Raw genomic sequence first — 22,399 nt, forward strand, 5'->3', positions numbered from 1 at the left:
TACTGGCACTGTGGGGCATTGCTGGCACTGTGGGGCATACTTGTTGCTGGCACTATGGGGGCATACTTGTTGCTGGCACTGTAGGGGCATTGTTAGCACTGTGGGCGCATACCCAGTACCATGGGGTCATACCTGGCACTGTGGTGGCATTCCCGTTTCTGGCACTGTGGGGGCATACCTGGCACCATTGGAGCATATGTGTATCTGGCACTTTTGGGGGCATATGTGTATCTGGCACTATTGGAAGGCTAACGTGATCCGTTGGAATGTCTGTTACTTAATAATAGAGATTTGACAGTGTTCTTTTATTTTCTATGCTGTCCGCAGAATGGGCTGAGCTTATATTGTGGTCAAGTGGTTGCACTTTTTTTTTTCTCAACAGTGCCAGTATGACTTGCACTTTGCACCCACACCCTTTAAATGAGGCCACACCCCTTTTTAGGTCACGCCCCCTAAAATTTTCACGAGGGGGTACTCATAAATGAAAAGCCTAATCAAGGGGTACGGGAGACAAAAAAGGTTGGGAACCACTGGTATAGATAAATACAAATACATCCAAGTCAATTAATTGAAGTTAAGTTAAAATATTGCACCCAAAAAAAGAACAGTTGCTGTGAGCTACGCTGGCATTTTTAGCGGATATTTTAACATTTTTTTCTCATAGCAACATTGACACTCAAAGGGTTAAACATTAATACTATTTTGTTTTTGTTTTTCCACCCTTCCTCTTTTTTTGTCCCTGAGAATCATGTGTCTTTTCTTTACTATCTAAGATTTGTCTTCAGTTGTGCTTATCTATATTATTCATCTAATTGAATACATTCAGTAGAATGTAACAAAAGCTTAGAAACACGTGGACAAAATTTTAAATATTTTAAGTCAAATAGAATTTTAAAACGACAATAACCTGGAGATGCCCATGACTGAAAAATAGTTGTAAGCTGGGAACACACTGGAGCGATGATCATTCGTTTCTACATCTGAATGAATGCCCTTGAGCTCAAAGTCTGTATACACACTGGAATGAGTTTCATGAAGGACTTTGTAAGCAGACAAAGCCACAGTATGCCTATATTCTGTGTGTAATTGTAACTGTGTCTGCATACCAAATAATGTTAGAGAAGAAAAGCACTGTAGCATTACATTTTGTATGCTGATACAGTTGCAATTATAAACAGAAATTAGTCATGATGCATATTATTTTAATCAGCGTAAGCTGCCTGTGTCCTATTCACATAGAGGTGGGATTATAATGCATTTTATGGGAAAATGTGTTAAAAACACTACATGTATAATATATGACCTATTTTGAGAGATAAAAGTATGTTTTCGATTGTTAAGGATTGACATAATTTTAAAAATATTTTTTGTTGCACATGTGTTGCAATTGATTACTTATTTTTGGCAACATTGCCAAATACAACTCCCCCAAAAGAACAACTCTGATTATGTCCGACTTTATAGAGCTGTTTTGTGTCCAACTTTCTAACTCGGGCTCCATTTCATTGGCCAATTTATATGTTTAACAAGGGCAAAACATCAGAATCCGACTGTTTATCCGCCTCTCTTATTCAGAAAACATCCAACTTTTCTTGAACTCGGACATTATTACATTGATCGCCTTTGCAAAATGGCTGACATTTGCAGAAAAATCAGACCTTTCCCAAAATTGGATCAGAATTGGCTCCCATTACCTCCCACTTTCATTATTCTGGAAATTACATACATATTATTTCTTTATAGGATATAATATTGCCCATTTAGACCATCTTTACCATGTGGAAAAATAGCCATTTTTAGGCAAAAACACATGGTATTTGGGATAAGTTCCCTGGACCATGTTTTATCGTGGAATAACAAGGCTAATAGGGATGCTTATCGGATATCCTACTCTGCTAATGTTGGCAATTTTTTTGTTGTTGCAGAAAATGTTTCTTATTCACAATGCAATGTGACTAGGATGCACTAGTATACTGCTTTGATTAATTTGAGCTATAAAACTTTTACAGTATATGGTATGTGATTGAGCCTGTATACAGAAGGGAGCAGAACAGAACTTGTATTGGAAAAAGCTGCAGCTGCTACATTTTTCAATTCATGTACATATTCAGAGACTCGTCGGATAAAGATATACAGTGTTGTATATCAAATTAATCAGTGCAGTCTCCTTGTGCATCCTAGTTACAGTGCATTGAGATTAAGAAACATTTTTGGTCAAAAAGAATGAAAAAAATTATGCCCAATGTTAGTAGAGTCTCATGTGTCTCAGTCAGGCCAAATGTGCCAAGAGGGGCTGTTTGGTGTAACTGCGGCAAAGATGTATGAGGACATATCTGTACATTACACTGTGTTTATTTATAATGAAGATGCTACTTACAGGTTTTTCTTTTCCAGTTTCAAGTTCCGTCAGTTGGTTTGCTTCAGGTTTAATTCTCACATCACTTGTTTCTTCAATTTGCTTCAAAGCTGTTGCTGAAAGGTCAATCATTAAATCTTGCTTTGGAATTACTTTTTCTTTATTGTGTAAATGCTCTGCCAAGCTCTCTGTAGGCTCCAGTGCAGGATCATTTATAGAAGCTTGGTTCCTTTCTTTCAGTAATGTCTTTTCAGCAATGGGTGCTAATGGTGAATCTGTTTCCTTACTTACAAATGGTATATTGGCTATTGGCTTCATGTCTGTGCTAACTTGTCTATTATTACCATTCATTTGTTTATCACTGATTTTTTCTTCTGGAGTTTTTGAAATTTCTTTTTGAATTACATGTTCATTTGTTTTATCAATTGATTTTAAATTCGGTGTTGAATGTTTATGTTTTTCTTCAGCAGGAACAGTATGCTTTGGTGAGGACTTGGAAGACAGTCCTAATGAAGGTGGCATCTTATTTATTTCCCCAAGTTGTCCTGAGATTGCTCTTTGTGTCTGACAGTTTAAGCACAACCACTCTGCAATCTGTAAGATAAACAGTAAGAAACAAATGTTATAAATATTAGGACATTATACTTTTATGTACACATTTTTTTACAATGCGATTATTATTATTACTAAAATATCTACAATATGTTGCTTTTTTATGCAAAATATTTTTAACTATTAAATTATGTTTGATTACACTGTAGAACATCTAATAGTGATAGTTTCCATCCTACAGTAAATCACTGCCAAAACAAATTATACCTACAGTCAATAGAAGCAGTTATTTTCTATTACCTTTGCTACATAGAAAAGAACAGAGAGAGTAGATCCGCAAACTACTTTGTTATACCCGTATATTCAGGTAATAAATCCACCTTTTTAGAGTTTAGTTACAGGTTGGGGTGCTATCTTTGACAACCAATAATAAGTACAACCTCTTTCTTCTTCTCTCTTTGTCTACATAGAAAAAGAGCCATATATTGTATGCATGGTCAGACAAGTCAAAATAATGTGCAAGATCATTTTGGCCAGTTAACTGGCTTCCTACAAAAATAGACCATCACCTAATGCATGGGTCTTCAAACTGCGGCCCTCCAGATGTTGTGAAACTACAAATCCCAGCATGCCTTGCCACAGTTTTGCTATAAGGGAGTGTTAAAACTGTGGCAAGGCATGGTGGAATTTGTAGTTTCACAACATCTAGAGGGCCGCAGTTTGAAGACCCATGACCTAATGTTTTAGTTGTGTTTTTGTGTTATAGAGAAATTAGGCAGAATGTTCCAACAGGGCATTGATTTATAGGAAATATTTAATATTCTACAAAAGCTATGTATTATAAGATAATCAAAAAATGACAGAGTACTGATAATTACTGTCAAATAGAGTAATACATATGTTATAATTTACTAATAGTAATTAATCTCATTCACACTCTTTAAAAGTTCCATGGTAATCACTCTGTTTTGGGCATATCCAAATACTGTTTGTGTGAAGGAAATTGAGAGTGCACAATGATCATATACCCTGGCAATAGAATAATTTGAAACACAAGTAAAGTAGGACCGGACCACTTGTCTCATTGCATTATTTTATGACATACCATTGATACTGTAATGTTTACTGTTCATATTGTTCATTTTGTTTTGTAAAAATATTCTGAAGATTTCTACTTTGCAATCAAAAATAAATTGTTACAGAAAACTTCAGGATCTGTGATTGTAACTGGGATGGCTCTTGCCTCTTTGTGGTGGTGAATATTTGAAGCATCTATTCTAGACAGAGGCCTACTGTATCAAGGAAAACATACAGTATCTGATGACTAGGCCTACAGATCATTATTACCTTTATATTGTTAAGCCTAATAATAGCCTAATGTGTAATAGGGTGTATTATCTTAAGAAAGAAACACAATATCACAAAACAATGAGTCATCGTGGATCAAAAAAGCCAGCCAACCACGATTTTGTAGAGGAAACCTACTTAATAATTCAGGCAAAATCTTTGTATGTATTTTGTCAATAGTGATTGACTACCCCTATACCCCAGCAGCTGCTCTGTGGGAAACAACTCATATCTCAGGCACCTTATTTTATTCTGTAGTAGAAGACTTTTTTCTGAAATCTTTGTATGAAGAGTCTTTGTTGATGTCTTTTTTATTTTTGTGAAAAACCTATGAGAAACAGTTATGTATAGTTGATCGACGATGTCTTAATCGACAATCACGTGGTCAACCACTCATGCATAAAATGCATCTAGTAAGATGCCTAAAAATAGTCGGCAGTGTATATATTGACCGTAACAGAAGATCGACACAAGCAAAAGGTCAACAGGCAACATGGTCGACAGTGACAAGGTTGACACAAGTTTTTCAAATTGTTTTGGTGTCTATGTCGACCAACAGTAGGTCAACATGGACACTGAATAAATGTACCGCGTCTCCTCGCACGGTGCCTCGCTGCGCCTGGTGCAATATTTTATTTTCACTTTATATGCACTGGAATAGTAAATTATGAACAAGTCATATAAAAAAAAATCTGGAAAAACTTGTGTCGACCACATCCTCGTCAATCTTTTGTCAATCTTCTATTAATGTCCATCTAGATGCTGCCAACCATTTTTAGGATTCTAACCTGACGCATTTGATCATTAGAGGTCGACCACGTGAGAAACAGCAATAATTTAACTTGTTAACCTATGCTTAAAACTCAAAAGATACACAGCTACAGATTTTATTTTTTTACAGCGCCACATATGGGTCATTTTGAATCAGTTTTATGGAATGCCCTGTTTCATAAGACTAACCCTTAATTATCTTATATATCTGAGAAAAAAGTACAACACCATCAGTGTTGGAAAATAAGTAAAAAAATAACACTGCTAGCTCAGCCCGGTGAATACTGTACCGCGATGTGTATGCACGTGCATATAAATTGCGGCAAAGATGAGCATGGCTACATCTGTATATCACTATTATAGATAATCTATATATCAATATAGAATAATGTTACATACAAAAGAAAGAAAAAGTATTCAATATTGGGGCATACCTCTGCAGCAGTTTACATTAAATAATGTTAAAAATATGAAAGAGATATTGAGGCCAAACCACCCTGCGCTCCCCTTGGTGCTGCCCTGATGTTTCTTTGGTGTTTCCCGAACACCTAGGGAATTGGTTGTGAGTGAAAGCAAGAAACACTGAGGGCGCAATAAGGTAGTGGTACACTAGTTCCAGGAAGTGATACCAGCAGGACTTTATCCAGGACCCTATCCAGCATATGCTTGTGGAGCCTACAGGGTGTCCATCTCACCGGTTGTGAACACCTTGTTTTACCATCCCTGGCTCCACCTCCAGATCTGGGTAAGGGAGGACTTTGCAACCAATTTTTTGTATCAAGTTTTTTGCATCAAGTTTACAGTCTTTTTATCCATTGTCACATGAAGTTTTACCTTTTTTAACGAATAAATTTATATTATATTATATCACTTCCTGGAACTAGTGTACCACTACCTTATTGTGCCCTCAGTGTTTCTTGCTTTCACTCACAACCAATGTTAAAAATATATCTAATTATCTTTAAATGATAATATGTTTTACTGTCATAATCTCTACATACATTTTACCATATTTTCACATTAAACATTAAAAAAACAAGATCAATTAAAAGTTAGATTTGTTTATTTTTGGAATGTTGCCAGTTTTTTTTATTGAAAATAATCAGCATTGGTTTTATGCAAAATATTTTTAACTATTAAATTATGTTTGATTACACTGTAGAACATCTAATAGTGATAGTTTCCATCCTACAGTAAATTACTGCCAAAACAAATTATACCTACAGTCAATAGAAGCAGTTATTTTCTATTACCTTTGCTACATAGAAAAGAACAGAGAGAGTAGATCCGCAAACTACTTTGTTATACCCGTATATTCAGGTAATAAATCCACCTTTTTAGAGTTTAGTTACAGGTTGGGGTGCTATCTTTGACAACCAATAATAAGTACAACCTCTTTCTTCTTCTCTCTTTGTCTACATAGAAAAAGAGCCATATATTGTATGCATGGTCAGACAAGTCAAAATAATGTGCAAGATCATTTTGGCCAGTTAACTGGCTTCCTACAAAAATAGACCATCACCTAATGCATGGGTCTTCAAACTGCGGCCCTCCAGATGTTGTGAAACTACAAATCCCAGCATGCCTTGCCACAGTTTTGCTATAAGGGAGTGTTAAAACTGTGGCAAGGCATGGTGGAATTTGTAGTTTCACAACATCTAGAGGGCCGCAGTTTGAAGACCCATGACCTAATGTTTTAGTTGTGTTTTTGTGTTATAGAGAAATTAGGCAGAATGTTCCAACAGGGCATTGATTTATAGGAAATATTTAATATTCTACAAAAGCTATGTATTATAAGATAATCAAAAAATGACAGAGTACTGATAATTACTGTCAAATAGAGTAATACATATGTTATAATTTACTAATAGTAATTAATCTCATTCACACTCTTTAAAAGTTCCATGGTAATCACTCTGTTTTGGGCATATCCAAATACTGTTTGTGTGAAGGAAATTGAGAGTGCACAATGATCATATACCCTGGCAATAGAATAATTTGAAACACAAGTAAAGTAGGACCGGACCACTTGTCTCATTGCATTATTTTATGACATACCATTGATACTGTAATGTTTACTGTTCATATTGTTCATTTTGTTTTGTAAAAATATTCTGAAGATTTCTACTTTGCAATCAAAAATAAATTGTTACAGAAAACTTCAGGATCTGTGATTGTAACTAAGAATGGCTCTTGCCTCTTTGTGGTGGTGAATATTTGAAGCATCTATTCTAGACAGAGGCCTACTGTATCAAGGAAAACATACAGTATCTGATGACTAGGCCTACAGATCATTATTACCTTTATATTGTTAAGCCTAATAATAGCCTAATGTGTAATAGGGTGTATTATCTTAAGAAAGAAACACAATATCACAAAACAATGAGTCATCGTGGATCAAAAAAGCCAGCCAACCACGATTTTGTAGAGGAAACCTACTTAATAATTCAGGCAAAATCTTTGTATGTATTTTGTCAATAGTGATTGACTACCCCTATACCCCAGCAGCTGCTCTGTGGGAAACAACTCATATCTCAGGCACCTTATTTTATTCTGTAGTAGAAGACTTTTTTCTGAAATCTTTGTATGAAGAGTCTTTGTTGATGTCTTTTTTATTTTTGTGAAAAACCTATGAGAAACAGTTATGTATAGTTGATCGACGATGTCTTAATCGACAATCACGTGGTCAACCACTCATGCTCAAATGCATCTAGTAAGATGCCTAAAAATAGTCGGCAGTGTATATATTGACCGTAACAGAAGATCGACACAAGCAAAAGGTCAACAGGCAACATGGTCGACAGTGACAAGGTTGACACAAGTTTTTCAAATTGTTTTGGTGTCTATGTCGACCAACAGTAGGTCAACATGGACACTGAATAAATGTACCGCGTCTCCTCGCACGGTGCCTCGCTGCGCCTGGTGCAATATTTTATTTTCACTTTATATGCACTGGAATAGTAAATTATGAACAAGTCATATAAAAAAAAATCTGGAAAAACTTGTGTCGACCACATCCTCGTCAATCTTTTGTCAATCTTCTATTAATGTCCATCTAGATGCTGCCAACCATTTTTAGGATTCTAACCTGACGCATTTGATCATTAGAGGTCGACCACGTGAGAAACAGCAATAATTTAACTTGTTAACCTATGCTTAAAACTCAAAAGATACACAGCTACAGATTTTATTTTTTTACAGCGCCACATATGGGTCATTTTGAATCAGTTTTATGGAATGCCCTGTTTCATAAGACTAACCCTTAATTATCTTATATATCTGAGAAAAAAGTACAACACCATCAGTGTTGGAAAATAAGTAAAAAATAACACTGCTAGCTCAGCCCGGTGAATACTGTACCGCGATGTGTATGCACGTGCATATAAATTGCGGCAAAGATGAGCATGGCTACATCTGTATATCACTATTATAGATAATCTATATATCAATATAGAATAATGTTACATACAAAAGAAAGAAAAAGTATTCAATATTGGGGCATACCTCTGCAGCAGTTTACATTAAATAATGTTAAAAATATGAAAGAGATATTGAGGCCAAACCACCCTGCGCTCCCCTTGGTGCTGCCCTGATGTTTCTTTGGTGTTTCCCGAACACCTAGGGAATTGGTTGTGAGTGAAAGCAAGAAACACTGAGGGCGCAATAAGGTAGTGGTACACTAGTTCCAGGAAGTGATACCAGCAGGACTTTATCCAGGACCCTATCCAGCATATGCTTGTGGAGCCTACAGGGTGTCCATCTCACCGGTTGTGAACACCTTGTTTTACCATCCCTGGCTCCACCTCCAGATCTGGGTAAGGGAGGACTTTGCAACCAATTTTTTGTATCAAGTTTTTTGCATCAAGTTTACAGTCTTTTTATCCATTGTCACATGAAGTTTTACCTTTTTTAACGAATAAATTTATATTATATTATATCACTTCCTGGAACTAGTGTACCACTACCTTATTGTGCCCTCAGTGTTTCTTGCTTTCACTCACAACCAATGTTAAAAATATATCTAATTATCTTTAAATGATAATATGTTTTACTGTCATAATCTCTACATACATTTTACCATATTTTCACATTAAACATTAAAAAAACAAGATCAATTAAAAGTTAGATTTGTTTATTTTTGGAATGTTGCCAGTTTTTTTTATTGAAAATAATCAGCATTGGTTTTATGCAAAATATTTTTAACTATTAAATTATGTTTGATTACACTGTAGAACATCTAATAGTGATAGTTTCCATCCTACAGTAAATTACTGCCAAAACAAATTATACCTACAGTCAATAGAAGCAGTTATTTTCTATTACCTTTGCTACATAGAAAAGAACAGAGAGAGTAGATCCGCAAACTACTTTGTTATACCCGTATATTCAGGTAATAAATCCACCTTTTTAGAGTTTAGTTACAGGTTGGGGTGCTATCTTTGACAACCAATAATAAGTACAACCTCTTTCTTCTTCTCTCTTTGTCTACATAGAAAAAGAGCCATATATTGTATGCATGGTCAGACAAGTCAAAATAATGTGCAAGATCATTTTGGCCAGTTAACTGGCTTCCTACAAAAATAGACCATCACCTAATGCATGGGTCTTCAAACTGCGGCCCTCCAGATGTTGTGAAACTACAAATCCCAGCATGCCTTGCCACAGTTTTGCTATAAGGGAGTGTTAAAACTGTGGCAAGGCATGGTGGAATTTGTAGTTTCACAACATCTAGAGGGCCGCAGTTTGAAGACCCATGACCTAATGTTTTAGTTGTGTTTTTGTGTTATAGAGAAATTAGGCAGAATGTTCCAACAGGGCATTGATTTATAGGAAATATTTAATATTCTACAAAAGCTATGTATTATAAGATAATCAAAAAATGACAGAGTACTGATAATTACTGTCAAATAGAGTAATACATATGTTATAATTTACTAATACAGGTCGAGTATCCCGTATCCGAATATCCGTTATCCAAATTATTCCGAAATACGGACATTCCAGAAAGTGAAAAAAACATTTTTTTTTTGCTAAAAACTCACTGGGGACATCTGTAACAGCATCACTGGGGACATGATATGTAACTGGCACTATATATGTGCAAGAAAATGATTGCTTGGCATTCAAATTCAGTGCTGAGATAGTACACACATTTTGTTTCACGTTTTGAAACCTTGTTTTTTGAACAATTAAAATATATTTGTGTGTATTTTATGTGGTAATAAAATATATTTGTGTGTATATTATGTGTTTATACAGCATAAATGCAAGATACTTCAAAATACATCATTGAAATATAAAAATATTCCGAAATACGGAATAATCCGTTATCCAAAATTCTCCTGGTCCCGAGCATTTTGGATAAGGGATACTCAACCTGTAGTAATTAATCTCATTCACACTCTTTAAAAGTTCCATGGTAATCACTCTGTTTTGGGCATATCCAAATACTGTTTGTGTGAAGGAAATTGAGAGTGCACAATGATCATATACCCTGGCAATAGAATAATTTGAAACACAAGTAAAGTAGGACCGGACCACTTGTCTCATTGCATTATTTTATGACATACCATTGATACTGTAATGTTTACTGTTCATATTGTTCATTTTGTTTTGTAAAAATATTCTGAAGATTTCTACTTTGCAATCAAAAATAAATTGTTACAGAAAACTTCAGGATCTGTGATTGTAACTAAGAATGGCTCTTGCCTCTTTGTGGTGGTGAATATTTGAAGCATCTATTCTAGACAGAGGCCTACTGTATCAAGGAAAACATACAGTATCTGATGACTAGGCCTACAGATCATTATTACCTTTATATTGTTAAGCCTAATAATAGCCTAATGTGTAATAGGGTGTATTATCTTAAGAAAGAAACACAATATCACAAAACAATGAGTCATCGTGGATCAAAAAAGCCAGCCAACCACGATTTTGTAGAGGAAACCTACTTAATAATTCAGGCAAAATCTTTGTATGTATTTTGTCAATAGTGATTGACTACCCCTATACCCCAGCAGCTGCTCTGTGGGAAACGACTCATATCTCAGGCACCTTATTTTATTCTGTAGTAGAAGACTTTTTTCTGAAATCTTTGTATGAAGAGTCTTTGTTGATGTCTTTTTTTATTTTTGTGAAAAACCTATGAGAAACAGTTATGTATAGTTGATCGACGATGTCTTAATCGACAATCACGTGGTCAACCACTCATGCTCAAATGCATCTAGTAAGATGCCTAAAAATAGTCGGCAGTGTATATATTGACCGTAACAGAAGATCGACACAAGCAAAAGGTCAACAGGCAACATGGTCGACAGTGACAAGGTTGACACAAGTTTTTCAAATTGTTTTGGTGTCTATGTCGACCAACAGTAGGTCAACATGGACACTGAATAAATGTACCGCGTCTCCTCGCACGGTGCCTCGCTGCGCCTGGTGCAATATTTTATTTTCACTTTATATGCACTGGAATAGTAAATTATGAACAAGTCATATAAAAAAAAATCTGGAAAAACTTGTGTCGACCACATCCTCGTCAATCTTTTGTCAATCTTCTATTAATGTCCATCTAGATGCTGCCAACCATTTTTAGGATTCTAACCTGACGCATTTGATCATTAGAGGTCGACCACGTGAGAAACAGCAATAATTTAACTTGTTAACCTATGCTTAAAACTCAAAAGATACACAGCTACAGATTTTATTTTTTTACAGCGCCACATATGGGTCATTTTGAATCAGTTTTATGGAATGCCCTGTTTCATAAGACTAACCCTTAATTATCTTATATATCTGAGAAAAAAGTACAACACCATCAGTGTTGGAAAATAAGTAAAAAATAACACTGCTAGCTCAGCCCGGTGAATACTGTACCGCGATGTGTATGCACGTGCATATAAATTGCGGCAAAGATGAGCATGGCTACATCTGTATATCACTATTATAGATAATCTATATATCAATATAGAATAATGTTACATACAAAAGAAAGAAAAAGTATTCAATATTGGGGCATACCTCTGCAGCAGTTTACATTAAATAATGTTAAAAATATGAAAGAGATATTGAGGCCAAACCACCCTGCGCTCCCCTTGGTGCTGCCCTGATGTTTCTTTGGTGTTTCCCGAACACCTAGGGAATTGGTTGTGAGTGAAAGCAAGAAACACTGAGGGCGCAATAAGGTAGTGGTACACTAGTTCCAGGAAGTGATACCAGCAGGACTTTATCCAGGACCCTATCCAGCATATGCTTGTGGAGCCTACAGGGTGTCCATCTCACCGGTTGTGAACACCTTGTTTTACCATCCCTGGCTCCACCTCCAGATCTGGGTAAGGGAGGACTTTGCAACCAATTTTTTGTATCAAGTTTTTTGCATCAAGTTTACAGTCTTTTTATCCATTGTCACATGAAGTTTTACCTTTTTTAACGAATAAATTTATATTATATTATATCACTTCCTGGAACTAGTGTACCACTACCTTATTGTGCCCTCAGTGTTTCTTGCTTTCACTCACAACCAATGTTAAAAATATATCTAATTATCTTTAAATGATAATATGTTTTACTGTCATAATCTCTACATACATTTTACCATATTTTCACATTAAACATTAAAAAAACAAGATCAATTAAAAGTTAGATTTGTTTATTTTTGGAATGTTGCCAGTTTTTTTTATTGAAAATAATCAGCATTGGTATTTTTACTTCAGAAAGCGAGAATATAATCATTTCTTCTTTATTGCAAGAATAATGAAATGTTAATTCTAGCTCTACTCAAATTTTTATAGACTCGAAAAGCCGCATAGTTAAATGACCTACTGTTACCATGACATCACCCTTGGATAAGCTTAATATAAATGAGTTGACTGAATATAATGTTTACATAAACACATCTAAGCAAATAAACATCTCTCACTTGGTTAAATTAGGAATTTGACCTCACTGCTACATCAATGTGAAAACTAGTTTAATTTTGCTTTGGCAAAAAATAATAGAAAATAAAGTTAACTGATGGTATAAAATCAAAGATTCATATATTTCTCTTCTTTTATGCAGGCTTTCAGCTTTACGTGTTCTCAGTACAGAGTAGGTAACAGTGGTCAATGTCACTGGAATCCATTATTTAAGTTGTAAACTAGACGATCATTTAAAGGTAACCATTTGCTGCAGATCATTTTACAATTATTCTATTTAAATGATTTGGCCAAGAGGCCCAGCAAAAACAAGACACAGCCGAGGAGAATGTCTCACAACTGGAAATGCATATTACATATCTGATTGTCTCACATGCTACCCCTGGACAACCCCTTTGGACTGATTTGCCTCCCATGTGGATTAAGATATATATATATATATATATAAACACATCTCTGCAATTCCAGCTCTCACTCTCTATCTATCTATCTATCTATCTAAAATCAATCCAAAAGAAAATGGGCACTCAAACATCCATTGGTAAATCAACGTGATTTACTAATGGTTATCTGAGGGAATTCTATCTTTGGACTATTCTATATGACTTTCAAGTGCACTGGAATTTGCTGCTTCTTTAAAACAGAGTAAATAGCATCCTGTTGTTTCACAGAGGGGGCAGGGGTCAAATTGCATGTTGGATTTATACATAGATGCATGTTTTTTAAATTATTTTTTTTCCATTTTTATAGTGTTCACTTTTTTTGTAATATATTTTTATTGAATTTTTAAAATATACAATATACAACATATGGCAATGCAATCAGTAAATAAGAAAATATGGAAAAATGCACTAGGAATGGATTATGAAGCATCGTGCATAACACATCGACAAAATCCACACAATCTTGGTTAGCACAACTTGCAAAAGAAAAATATGAAAAAACAAACTAAAAATTTACAAAAACCGTCATAAACAGACATATAAATGAAGGGATGGGGAGAGAGGAAAAGGAGGAAGGGGAGTACAGGAAGGGAGTGTGTGGGGTGCCTCAGCGGATATGCAAAGAATGTAATTAAGACAGACACAACCGGGAAGACTTAAATTCCAACCACGGATAGCACGTAGCTGTGAACTCCTGATGCCACTCTGGGGCCACCCTCAGAACTTCAATAGACATATACTGTACATATCAATTTGTGCGAACCAATCTTGTATGGTAGTAGGGGAAGTAGATCTCCAGCAGACTGGGATTACCGCTTTAGCAGCATATTATTCACTTTTAAATAAAAAACAATTGTGGGAATGATTTTGTTAACATGATGTGCTCTGCACCTGTTCTCGCAGCCTGTGGTCTGTTTGGCCCCTTGCACTTGCCGTCCCTAGAGGTGGGCTGCCCCAGCGTCCATGTGCACTGTTGCACTCTTCAGTGAAAGCGTACTCAGTGGCCAGCTCGACTTTTGCAGTTGGGATGGTCCACGCACCTCATGTCTGTGAGGAGAACGATGTGACAGCGCACTCTCTGTGAGGAGACAGTGATCCTGCGCTAGTGTGAGAGAAACAAGCTGACAGGACCGAGCTATTATAGCTTATCAGCACGTCCTGAGCATCGGCTGTATGATACCCCGCCGGTGACAGGAGCTGTCAATTACCGCTCAACGTTCCAGTATATACAGCGCCTGCAGTGTTAACCCCACAGTCGCAATTACAGACTTCTTCTATTGCCAAAGAGAGACCTCCATCCATTATTTCATCTGCTGCCAAAGAATACGGTAAGTACCAGCATTGTACACCTGCTTGTTGTCTATTCTCTATATACTGCATATACATCAAAGTTTACCCTTGATGACTGTGCTCACTACAAATAAACCACATTCCTGGTTAAGCGTCAAAAGTGTGTGATCTAACAACACCATAAGCCCCGCTACATACTCTGCCAACAGATGTAACACGATAAAGTGATGTATTTTAGAAAACAAAATTAAATGTACATTGTGTTTTTTTTTAATATATCAAGTAGATAAAATAGTACTTATGTATTATCTGGGCTCCCATGTTAAACGCACCCCATTTTTTCATACCCCTACTATCCAACTACGCATGGAGTTGATTTTATATAGTGTGGCGAGCGCAGCGAACAACCGCGCCCGAAGCGTGGCGAGCGCAGCGAGCCCCGCAAGGGGACGCGGTCTCATAAGAAAAACGGGAGCCCAGATATTACATAAGTACCAAAAATAGGGTACTTGTTTCCTAGCACGGCCACAACGATTTAGATCGTTGTGGTCGTAAGATAAAAAATCGGATCGATCGCATCGCATGCGATTTGGTCGCATGCGATGCGACCGATCCGACCGACCGATTTTTCACCCGATTTTTTTTTTTTTCACCTGATTATTTTCAATTGCCCCCCCAAATGTTACTAAGTGGGCTAGACCCCACGATAGACGTCAACCCGAAGCGTGGCGAGCGCAGCGAGCCCGCGAGGGGCGGTGGTGCGCGTCCTCCGACCTTTTCATTCCCCTACTATCCACTAGGGCGTGGAGTGAGAATAGAATAGTGTGGCGAGCGCAGCGAGCCACCGAGCCCGAAGCGTGGCGAGCGCAGCGAGCCCCGCGAGGGGACGCGTATAACTTCACAGGTATACGCGTCCCCTCGCGGGGCTCGCTGCGCTCGCCACGCTTCGGGCTCGGTGGCTCGCTGCGCTCGCCACACTATTCTATTCTCACTCCACGCCCTAGTGGATAGTAGGGGAATGAAAAGGTCGGAGGACGCGCACCGCCGCCCCTCGCGGGCTCGCTGCGCTCGCCACGCTTCGGGTTGACGTCTATCGTGGGGTCATGGCGGGCACATAAAAAATGTGAAATGGGTCATATTGGCCCATTTCACCTTTTTTATCATTTTTCCCTATGTGAGATGGACTTAATCAAGTCCATCTCATCTTGTGCCATTATAATGGCACAAGACCGACAAGATCCTCCCGATTTCAATGTTAAAAGTTTTTTTAACATTGAAGTCTATGGAAAAATCGGGTCAATCGGTCGGTCGCATCGCGGCCGATTTTAATTGGTCGCGACCGACCGATTGACCCGATTTCTGTCAATCAAAGGGAAAAAATTGTAAAAAATCGGCCACATCGTGAGGATCGTGTCCCTTAATTAAGAGCCACGATCACTCACGATTGTGGCCGTTCTAGGAAACAAGTACCAAAATAGTTTTTTTTCCCTCTGCTTTGTAGCAATGACATGTAATCAGGGTAAGCAGTGCAGACAGAGCATCACCTGTTATAATCCATTGTCCTCCAGAGTATAGACTATGAAAATCATTAAACTCATAAAAATAAAAGAATTATAGAACTAATAAATATCATCTTGGTATTCTAATATGTTTTTTTTAAATCACCAAATTTGCAGCACTCTACTGGAAATATAGTGACTGCCAGAGAGAACAGAGTTTAAGAAAGAGGTCTGCGTGTGTGTGTGTGCATGTGTTTGATAGTGAGGCATGGCCAGCGTGCCCCTAAATATTGAGCACTGTGCTGCCCCTTATCTCACTCACCTCACCTTCAACCAACCCACGCATTCACAGCAGCAGAAGTGCCTAATGGAACAATGCAGTCCCGATTGGGACAGCAGGAATGGACTTTAACCCTTTGAGTGCTAAGTGAATTTGTCAAAATAGGTGTAAAAACAGCCAAGCAAACATTTTTATTCATCGTAATGACCTGTAAGGTTTACCTTCTATATGAAATATAGGGTGACATTCTATGCTTTGTGATAAATGCGCATGTTTTTTTAGCGCACCACATCGCCGCAAATCGCACTTTTTCAAATCGCACTTTTCAGTCAAAATTCGCATATTTAATGTGATGCGTTTTGGAGGCTGAAAAGTGCGAAGTGGTGCGATATGCGGCGAATTGGTGCGCTGTCTTTAGTCCTGAAAATGTGCGATTTTCATGTCTGAAAATCGCACGTTTGCAGGAAAGCGCAAAGTAAAAAAAAAAAACGCGCGCGGGGTCCCCCGCCAGAGCATAACCAGCCCCGGGCTCACTGAGCCGGTGCTGGTGACATAAAATCAGGGTCCCCGACAAATAGGGGTCCCCTTGATTTCACGAAACCAGCACCAGGCTCAAGGTCCGGCGCTGGTTCCCAAAATACGGGGGACAAAATGACTAGGGGTCCCCCGTATTTTAAGAACCAGCACCGGACCCAACCAGCCAGCAGGGTAATGCCACAGCCGGGGGACACTTATTATATAAGGTCCCGCGGCCAAAGCATTAACCCCCTGGCTGGTCAGCATGGGCAGGGGTCCTGGGGAAGTGGGGACGCCCCCAATGAAGGGGTCCCCCCCCCCAGGACTTACCAGCCCATGCTGATAGTCCGGGGCTGTCCCCGATGCCCCTGGGCGGTGGGCATCGGGCTGATGAATTGTGTAAAAAAAAGAAGTAAAACTATTGTTTTCTACTGGTGAACTATGAGTCCCAGCAAGCCTACCCCGCATGCTGGGACTTGGAGAACCACAAGTCCCAGCATGCGGGGCATTAAAGGGCCCGCTGGCACTTGTAGTTCTACAGTACAAAAAATAGTTAAAGAAAAAACACACTGACACCCTGTAAAATAAAAGTTTAATACACACAGAACACACACACACTGATACTTACCTACCTTGAGCCCGTAGGTCGGTCCCTGGATCCGGGCTCTGGGGCTCCAGGGCAGAAGAGTCCGGTTCCGGGGCCTTGGTCCTGGTTCCGGGGCTGGTCCGGGGTTCCGGGGCTCCTGGCCTGAAGAATCCGGGGTCCGGGATCCGAGGTAGTCCCCAGGGGTACCTAAGGAAGGGAATCCTACTCACCTGGTCCCCGGCGACGACCTCAGCATCCTCTCCGGCTGAAGCGCTGCTCCCATCTGGTACCCGGCTTACAGGACTTTCACCGGCGCAGAGATGTTTCTTCCTCGGCGTCTCTAGACAGAATGATTTCTGGCCAATCAGGAGCCGAGAAAGTCGGCTCCTGATTGGCCAGAAATCATTCTGAATACAGACTCCAAAGAAGAAACATCTCTGCGCATCTAGAGCAGAGATGTTTCTTCCTCGGCGTCTCTAGTCAGAATGATTTCTGGCCAATCAGGAGCCGACTTTCTCGGCTCCTGATTGGCCAGAAATCATTCTGTCTAGAGACGCCGAGGAAGAAACATCTCTGCGCCGGTGAAAGTCCTGTAAGCCGGGTACCAGATGGGAGCAGAGCTTCAGCCGGAGAGGATGCCGAGGTCGTCGCCGGGGACCAGGTGAGTAGGATTTCCTTCCTTAGGTACCCCTGGGGACTACCTCGGATCCCGGACCCCGGATTCTTTAGGCCAGGAGCCCCGGACCAGCCCCGGAACCAGGACCAAGGCCCCGGAACCGGACTCTTCTGCCCTGGAGCCCCGGAGCCCGGACCCAGGATCCAGGGACCGACCTACGGGCTCAAGGTAGGTAAGTATCAGTGTGTGTGTGTTCTGTGTGTATTAAACTTTTATTTTACAGGGTGTCAGTGTGTTTTCTTTAACTATTTTTTGTACTGTAGAACTACAAGTGCCAGCGGGCCCTTTAATGCCCCGCATGCTGGGACTTGTGGTTCTCCAAGTCCCAGCATGCGGGGTAGGCTTGCTGGGACTCATAGTTCACCAGTAGAAAACAATAGTTTTACTTCTTTTTCTTACACAATTCATCAGCCCGATGCCCACCGCCCAGGGGCATCGGGGACAGCCCCGGACTATCAGCATGGGCTGGTAAGTCCTGGGGGGGGGGACCCCTTCATTGGGGGCATCCCCACTTCCCCAGGACCCCTGCCCATGCTGACCAGCCAGGGGGTTAATGCTTTGGCCGCGGGACCTTATATAATAAGTGTCCCCCGGCTGTGGCATTACCCTGCTGGCTGGTTGGGTCCGGTGCTGGTTCTTAAAATACGGGGGACCCCTAGTCATTTTGTCCCCCGTATTTTGGGAACCAGCGCCGGACCTTGAGCCTGGTGCTGGTTTCATGAAATCAAGGGGACCCCTTTTTGTCGGGGACCCTGATTTTATGTCACCAGCACCGGCTCCATGAGCCCGGGGCTGGTTATGCTCTGGTTTTTTTTTTTTCATTTTAACTGTTTTTTTTTTTTTTTTAACACCAGAACCCTGCACAGAACATTGCGATCTGTGCAGGGTTCTGGCTATTTCGCCAAACAGAACCTGGTCTGAAATAAGTGCGCTAATTAGACACCTAAAAAGTGCGATTTGCAAATGCGCATTGCATTAAATAAGCAAGTTGTATACTGTTCTGTACGAAAACATCTGGATGCGATAAAAATTAATCTCGCACTTTTGGTCAGCATGCATTAACGCACATAATATGCGATTTCTGTCCCTTAGCGCATCCTATTAAATATGCGTTTTGAAGGACAAATGCGATATCGCCATTTTTTGGACTAATTAACGCCAAAAAACGCAATTTGCATTCCATAGAATGTCACCCATAGTCTTTTTTTACACAACATTTTGTATTTTAATTTCTATAACAAATGTGAGCATTGCTGGCATTTTTAGTGGATATTTTGAACATCATTCACAGAGTCATGGGCATGTATTCAATGCCGGTGCGAGCGGCCGGCGAGGGGGTTAAACTGCGAGGATTGCAGAAAACCAGTGATCCTCGCAGTTTAACCCCCGCGCCGGCCGCTCGCACTATGCAACGTTCCGGGGGAATCCTCGCCGTCACAGAACTGCGAGGATTCCCCTAAACTGCGAGAGCCGCGGCTAGTGCAGCAAACTCGCTGTAATTAGCCTCGATTCTCGCAGCTTTTGGAGGCACATTCGCAAATTCCCCCTCGCTCAAAAAACGGAGCGAGGGGGAATTTGCGTATGAGGGGGGTCAGTTGAATACTGACAGGGTGAGCGGTGACTGCGAGCAAAAAGTCCTGCTCGCAGTCACCGCTCTCCCACGGCATTGAATATATGCCATTGTGTTAATGGTAAAAAGTTGGGATGTGCACATGTTGGAAAGCTCAGAATGTACATTTCATTGGTGTGACTCTGTACTGTAGACAGTTATCTCTGTGAGTCTTCAGATAATAAAAATAGGAGGATAAACCAAAATAATTAACATCAGTATGTATATTGGCTTAATCAGCTTTTCATCGTTTGGTATGAAACCTTTTCATGTAAAAACCTATTGAACTTCCTAAACAGGAATGCAACTTCATTTCTACAAAAGCTAGGTATTATATGATTATATCTCATGCACAGTTCAATCAGTTTTAATTTGCCAGATCATTAAGATACAACGTTGATGTAACAGAAAGAAATAACAATCATCATGTTAACACTTTCTTCACACAATGTAAAATTTAATTAAAAATAATTTCTACCAATGTGACAAAAATGTATTTTGTTTTTAAATGATTAACATTTATTTATATAGCTCCAGAATACTCTGGATCACTTTGCAACGTGAAACAAGTATAGTAAAAACAAAACACGGTATTACAAAAGTAGTAATTGGTCCTGCTCACAAGCATGCGATCTGTAGTACAGTCTATATAGCTGTATCTATTGATAACAATACACCTCTGTATTAATTCCAATATCACAGAAAATGTTGATACTAAAGGGGTATTCAATCCTGCCCGAAATATTCCACAGGCGAAAAAACTTCCATTTTCTCCAGGCTTTTTTGTGAGACTTCGATTCGCCTATTCAATCCCACTGCTGATTTGGTGCCTGGGTGCAAAATCCAGAATTGGTGAAAAAGGTGTGTATCAGTGAAATTGCCACAAATTCACGTGGTTTTGGCGAATACGTGGCCATTTTCACCCGTTTTTGTAGGCCTTTTTGCCAATGCTATTTCGCACCCCAAAAAAAGTGAAAAGGCATGGGGGAAAATGTACTCAAAAACGGGTGAAAAAGGTGACTCAGTGTTTTTTTTTCCGCTTTGCAAAAATTTCAACCAAGATTGAATAACCCCCTAAATCTAAATTAATAATCACAGATCAAGTGAACCAAAAGCAGTAACATATGTCAAAAATAATAATATGCATACATGCACTGGATTTGGTTCATTAGGTCAACAGTGTCTAGGTTAACTCCAAAAGATCAAAATGCACAAGGTCGACATTAAAAAAAATGTGAACACAATGAAACATTGTTAACACATGAAAAGGTCTACAGTACATAAGATTTTTTAGGATTTTGGTGTGTCAATTTTTATCTTGTAGCCTATGGACCCCAATCAGTGTCCCTTGTCCCCTGGCTGAGGGCAAGATGCCTTGCTGCACTTGGCACACTTTACTGTTCTCAGTCATAGTCTACGTGAATAGTAAAGTATCTATAACTTCAATAAGATGAAAGAATGAATGGAAAACACATGTTGACCATATGCTGATCATGTCAACACAGTATAATCCTGAAAAATTGATGAAAAGTGTAACCAGTCCAATTAAGCAGTTAACATTGAGGCTCATTCACATGCAGCTGGATTTGCTATCACATTGATAGCGCTATATGGTAGTGCAGTAGGAGGCTACTACATGTTATATTATCACTGCTGCGGTACAGGAATAATTAGTTTGAGGCACATACTGTATAACAGAGGTTTGGAGAAATATCTCAAACCTTCCTGCTTTTGGTAAAACAGTCCCACCTTTTGGGACTGTCAAAGCCATGTTCCCCAGAGTTCTGTGGAGGAGAAGGTTGGTGGATCCTTCATCATTGCAGTTCTGAGCAGTGTGCATAGGGAAGCACCAGTGGATAAACAGATGCTGTGAGCATGCACACAGCATCTAAATAGTAAGGGGTAAGTTTGGGGTTAGATAGGAGATTTCCTGACTTCTGCTGGAAGTCTCGCAGGAAGTTGGGAAATCACCGGTGGGACATCCACCGGTTCACCTGATGGGATAGTCTTTTGTAACAGGCGGTATAAATAATACACTATATAGTAGATCGAACACGCTTCTGAAGAAGGACTCTCTGTCCAAAAGTGTGCACTTGTGAAAAGAGTCTTTTTCCTCCATGGGCCATCCGCTACAGGCGATCATTCCATATTTAAGTGGAGGAATCTAAACCTCTATTGCAGTCCTAACTTTCCTTGTGCTTTTCATCAACACTGAAAGGAACTGGAGTGAGGCCATCTTCGCTATAGCTGTATGCCATATGGGATCTGAATAATGCTTTTTATATTATCTTTCTACAGTATGTGCTATGTACTATTATATTTTTGTGTATCTCAAAGATATTGTACAATTATGGTCTTTTTTTTCTTGATGTCTTTTATTTGATTCCCACAATATGTGGTAAAGGAGACATTTGTTTTTCAGGCAGAAAGACAGGCTTTATTGCAGAATATGAAAGGAGTAATATAAGCAAAAAGAAGAGGTTCTAATTAGTTGAGAGATGCCAAACAGTAAAAATATATTTAACAAGTTAAAACATCGCATTCAATTTCATACGAAAAAA

At 39.2% G+C, this 22,399-nt stretch overlaps 1 protein-coding gene across 6 annotated transcripts in view; it reads right to left on the bottom strand.

Annotated features, from left to right (window-relative positions):
- The window catches only part of PCLO (piccolo presynaptic cytomatrix protein), a 266,980-nt gene that overhangs the window by 115,851 nt on the left and 128,730 nt on the right, over positions 1-22,399 (bottom strand). For all 6 annotated transcript variants that reach the window (XM_083183080.1, XM_083183079.1, XM_083183078.1 and 3 more), the window contains exon 4: positions 2,378-2,950. In XM_083183080.1, the coding sequence (XP_083039206.1) occupies positions 2,378-2,950 (573 nt within the window). The remainder of the gene's footprint in view (positions 1-2,377; positions 2,951-22,399) is intronic.

The sequence above is a fragment of the Crinia signifera genome, chromosome 4, assembly GCF_055691185.1.
Source record: "Crinia signifera chromosome 4, ASM5569118v1, whole genome shotgun sequence".
In the NCBI taxonomy this organism is placed as follows: domain Eukaryota; kingdom Metazoa; phylum Chordata; class Amphibia; order Anura; family Myobatrachidae; genus Crinia; species Crinia signifera.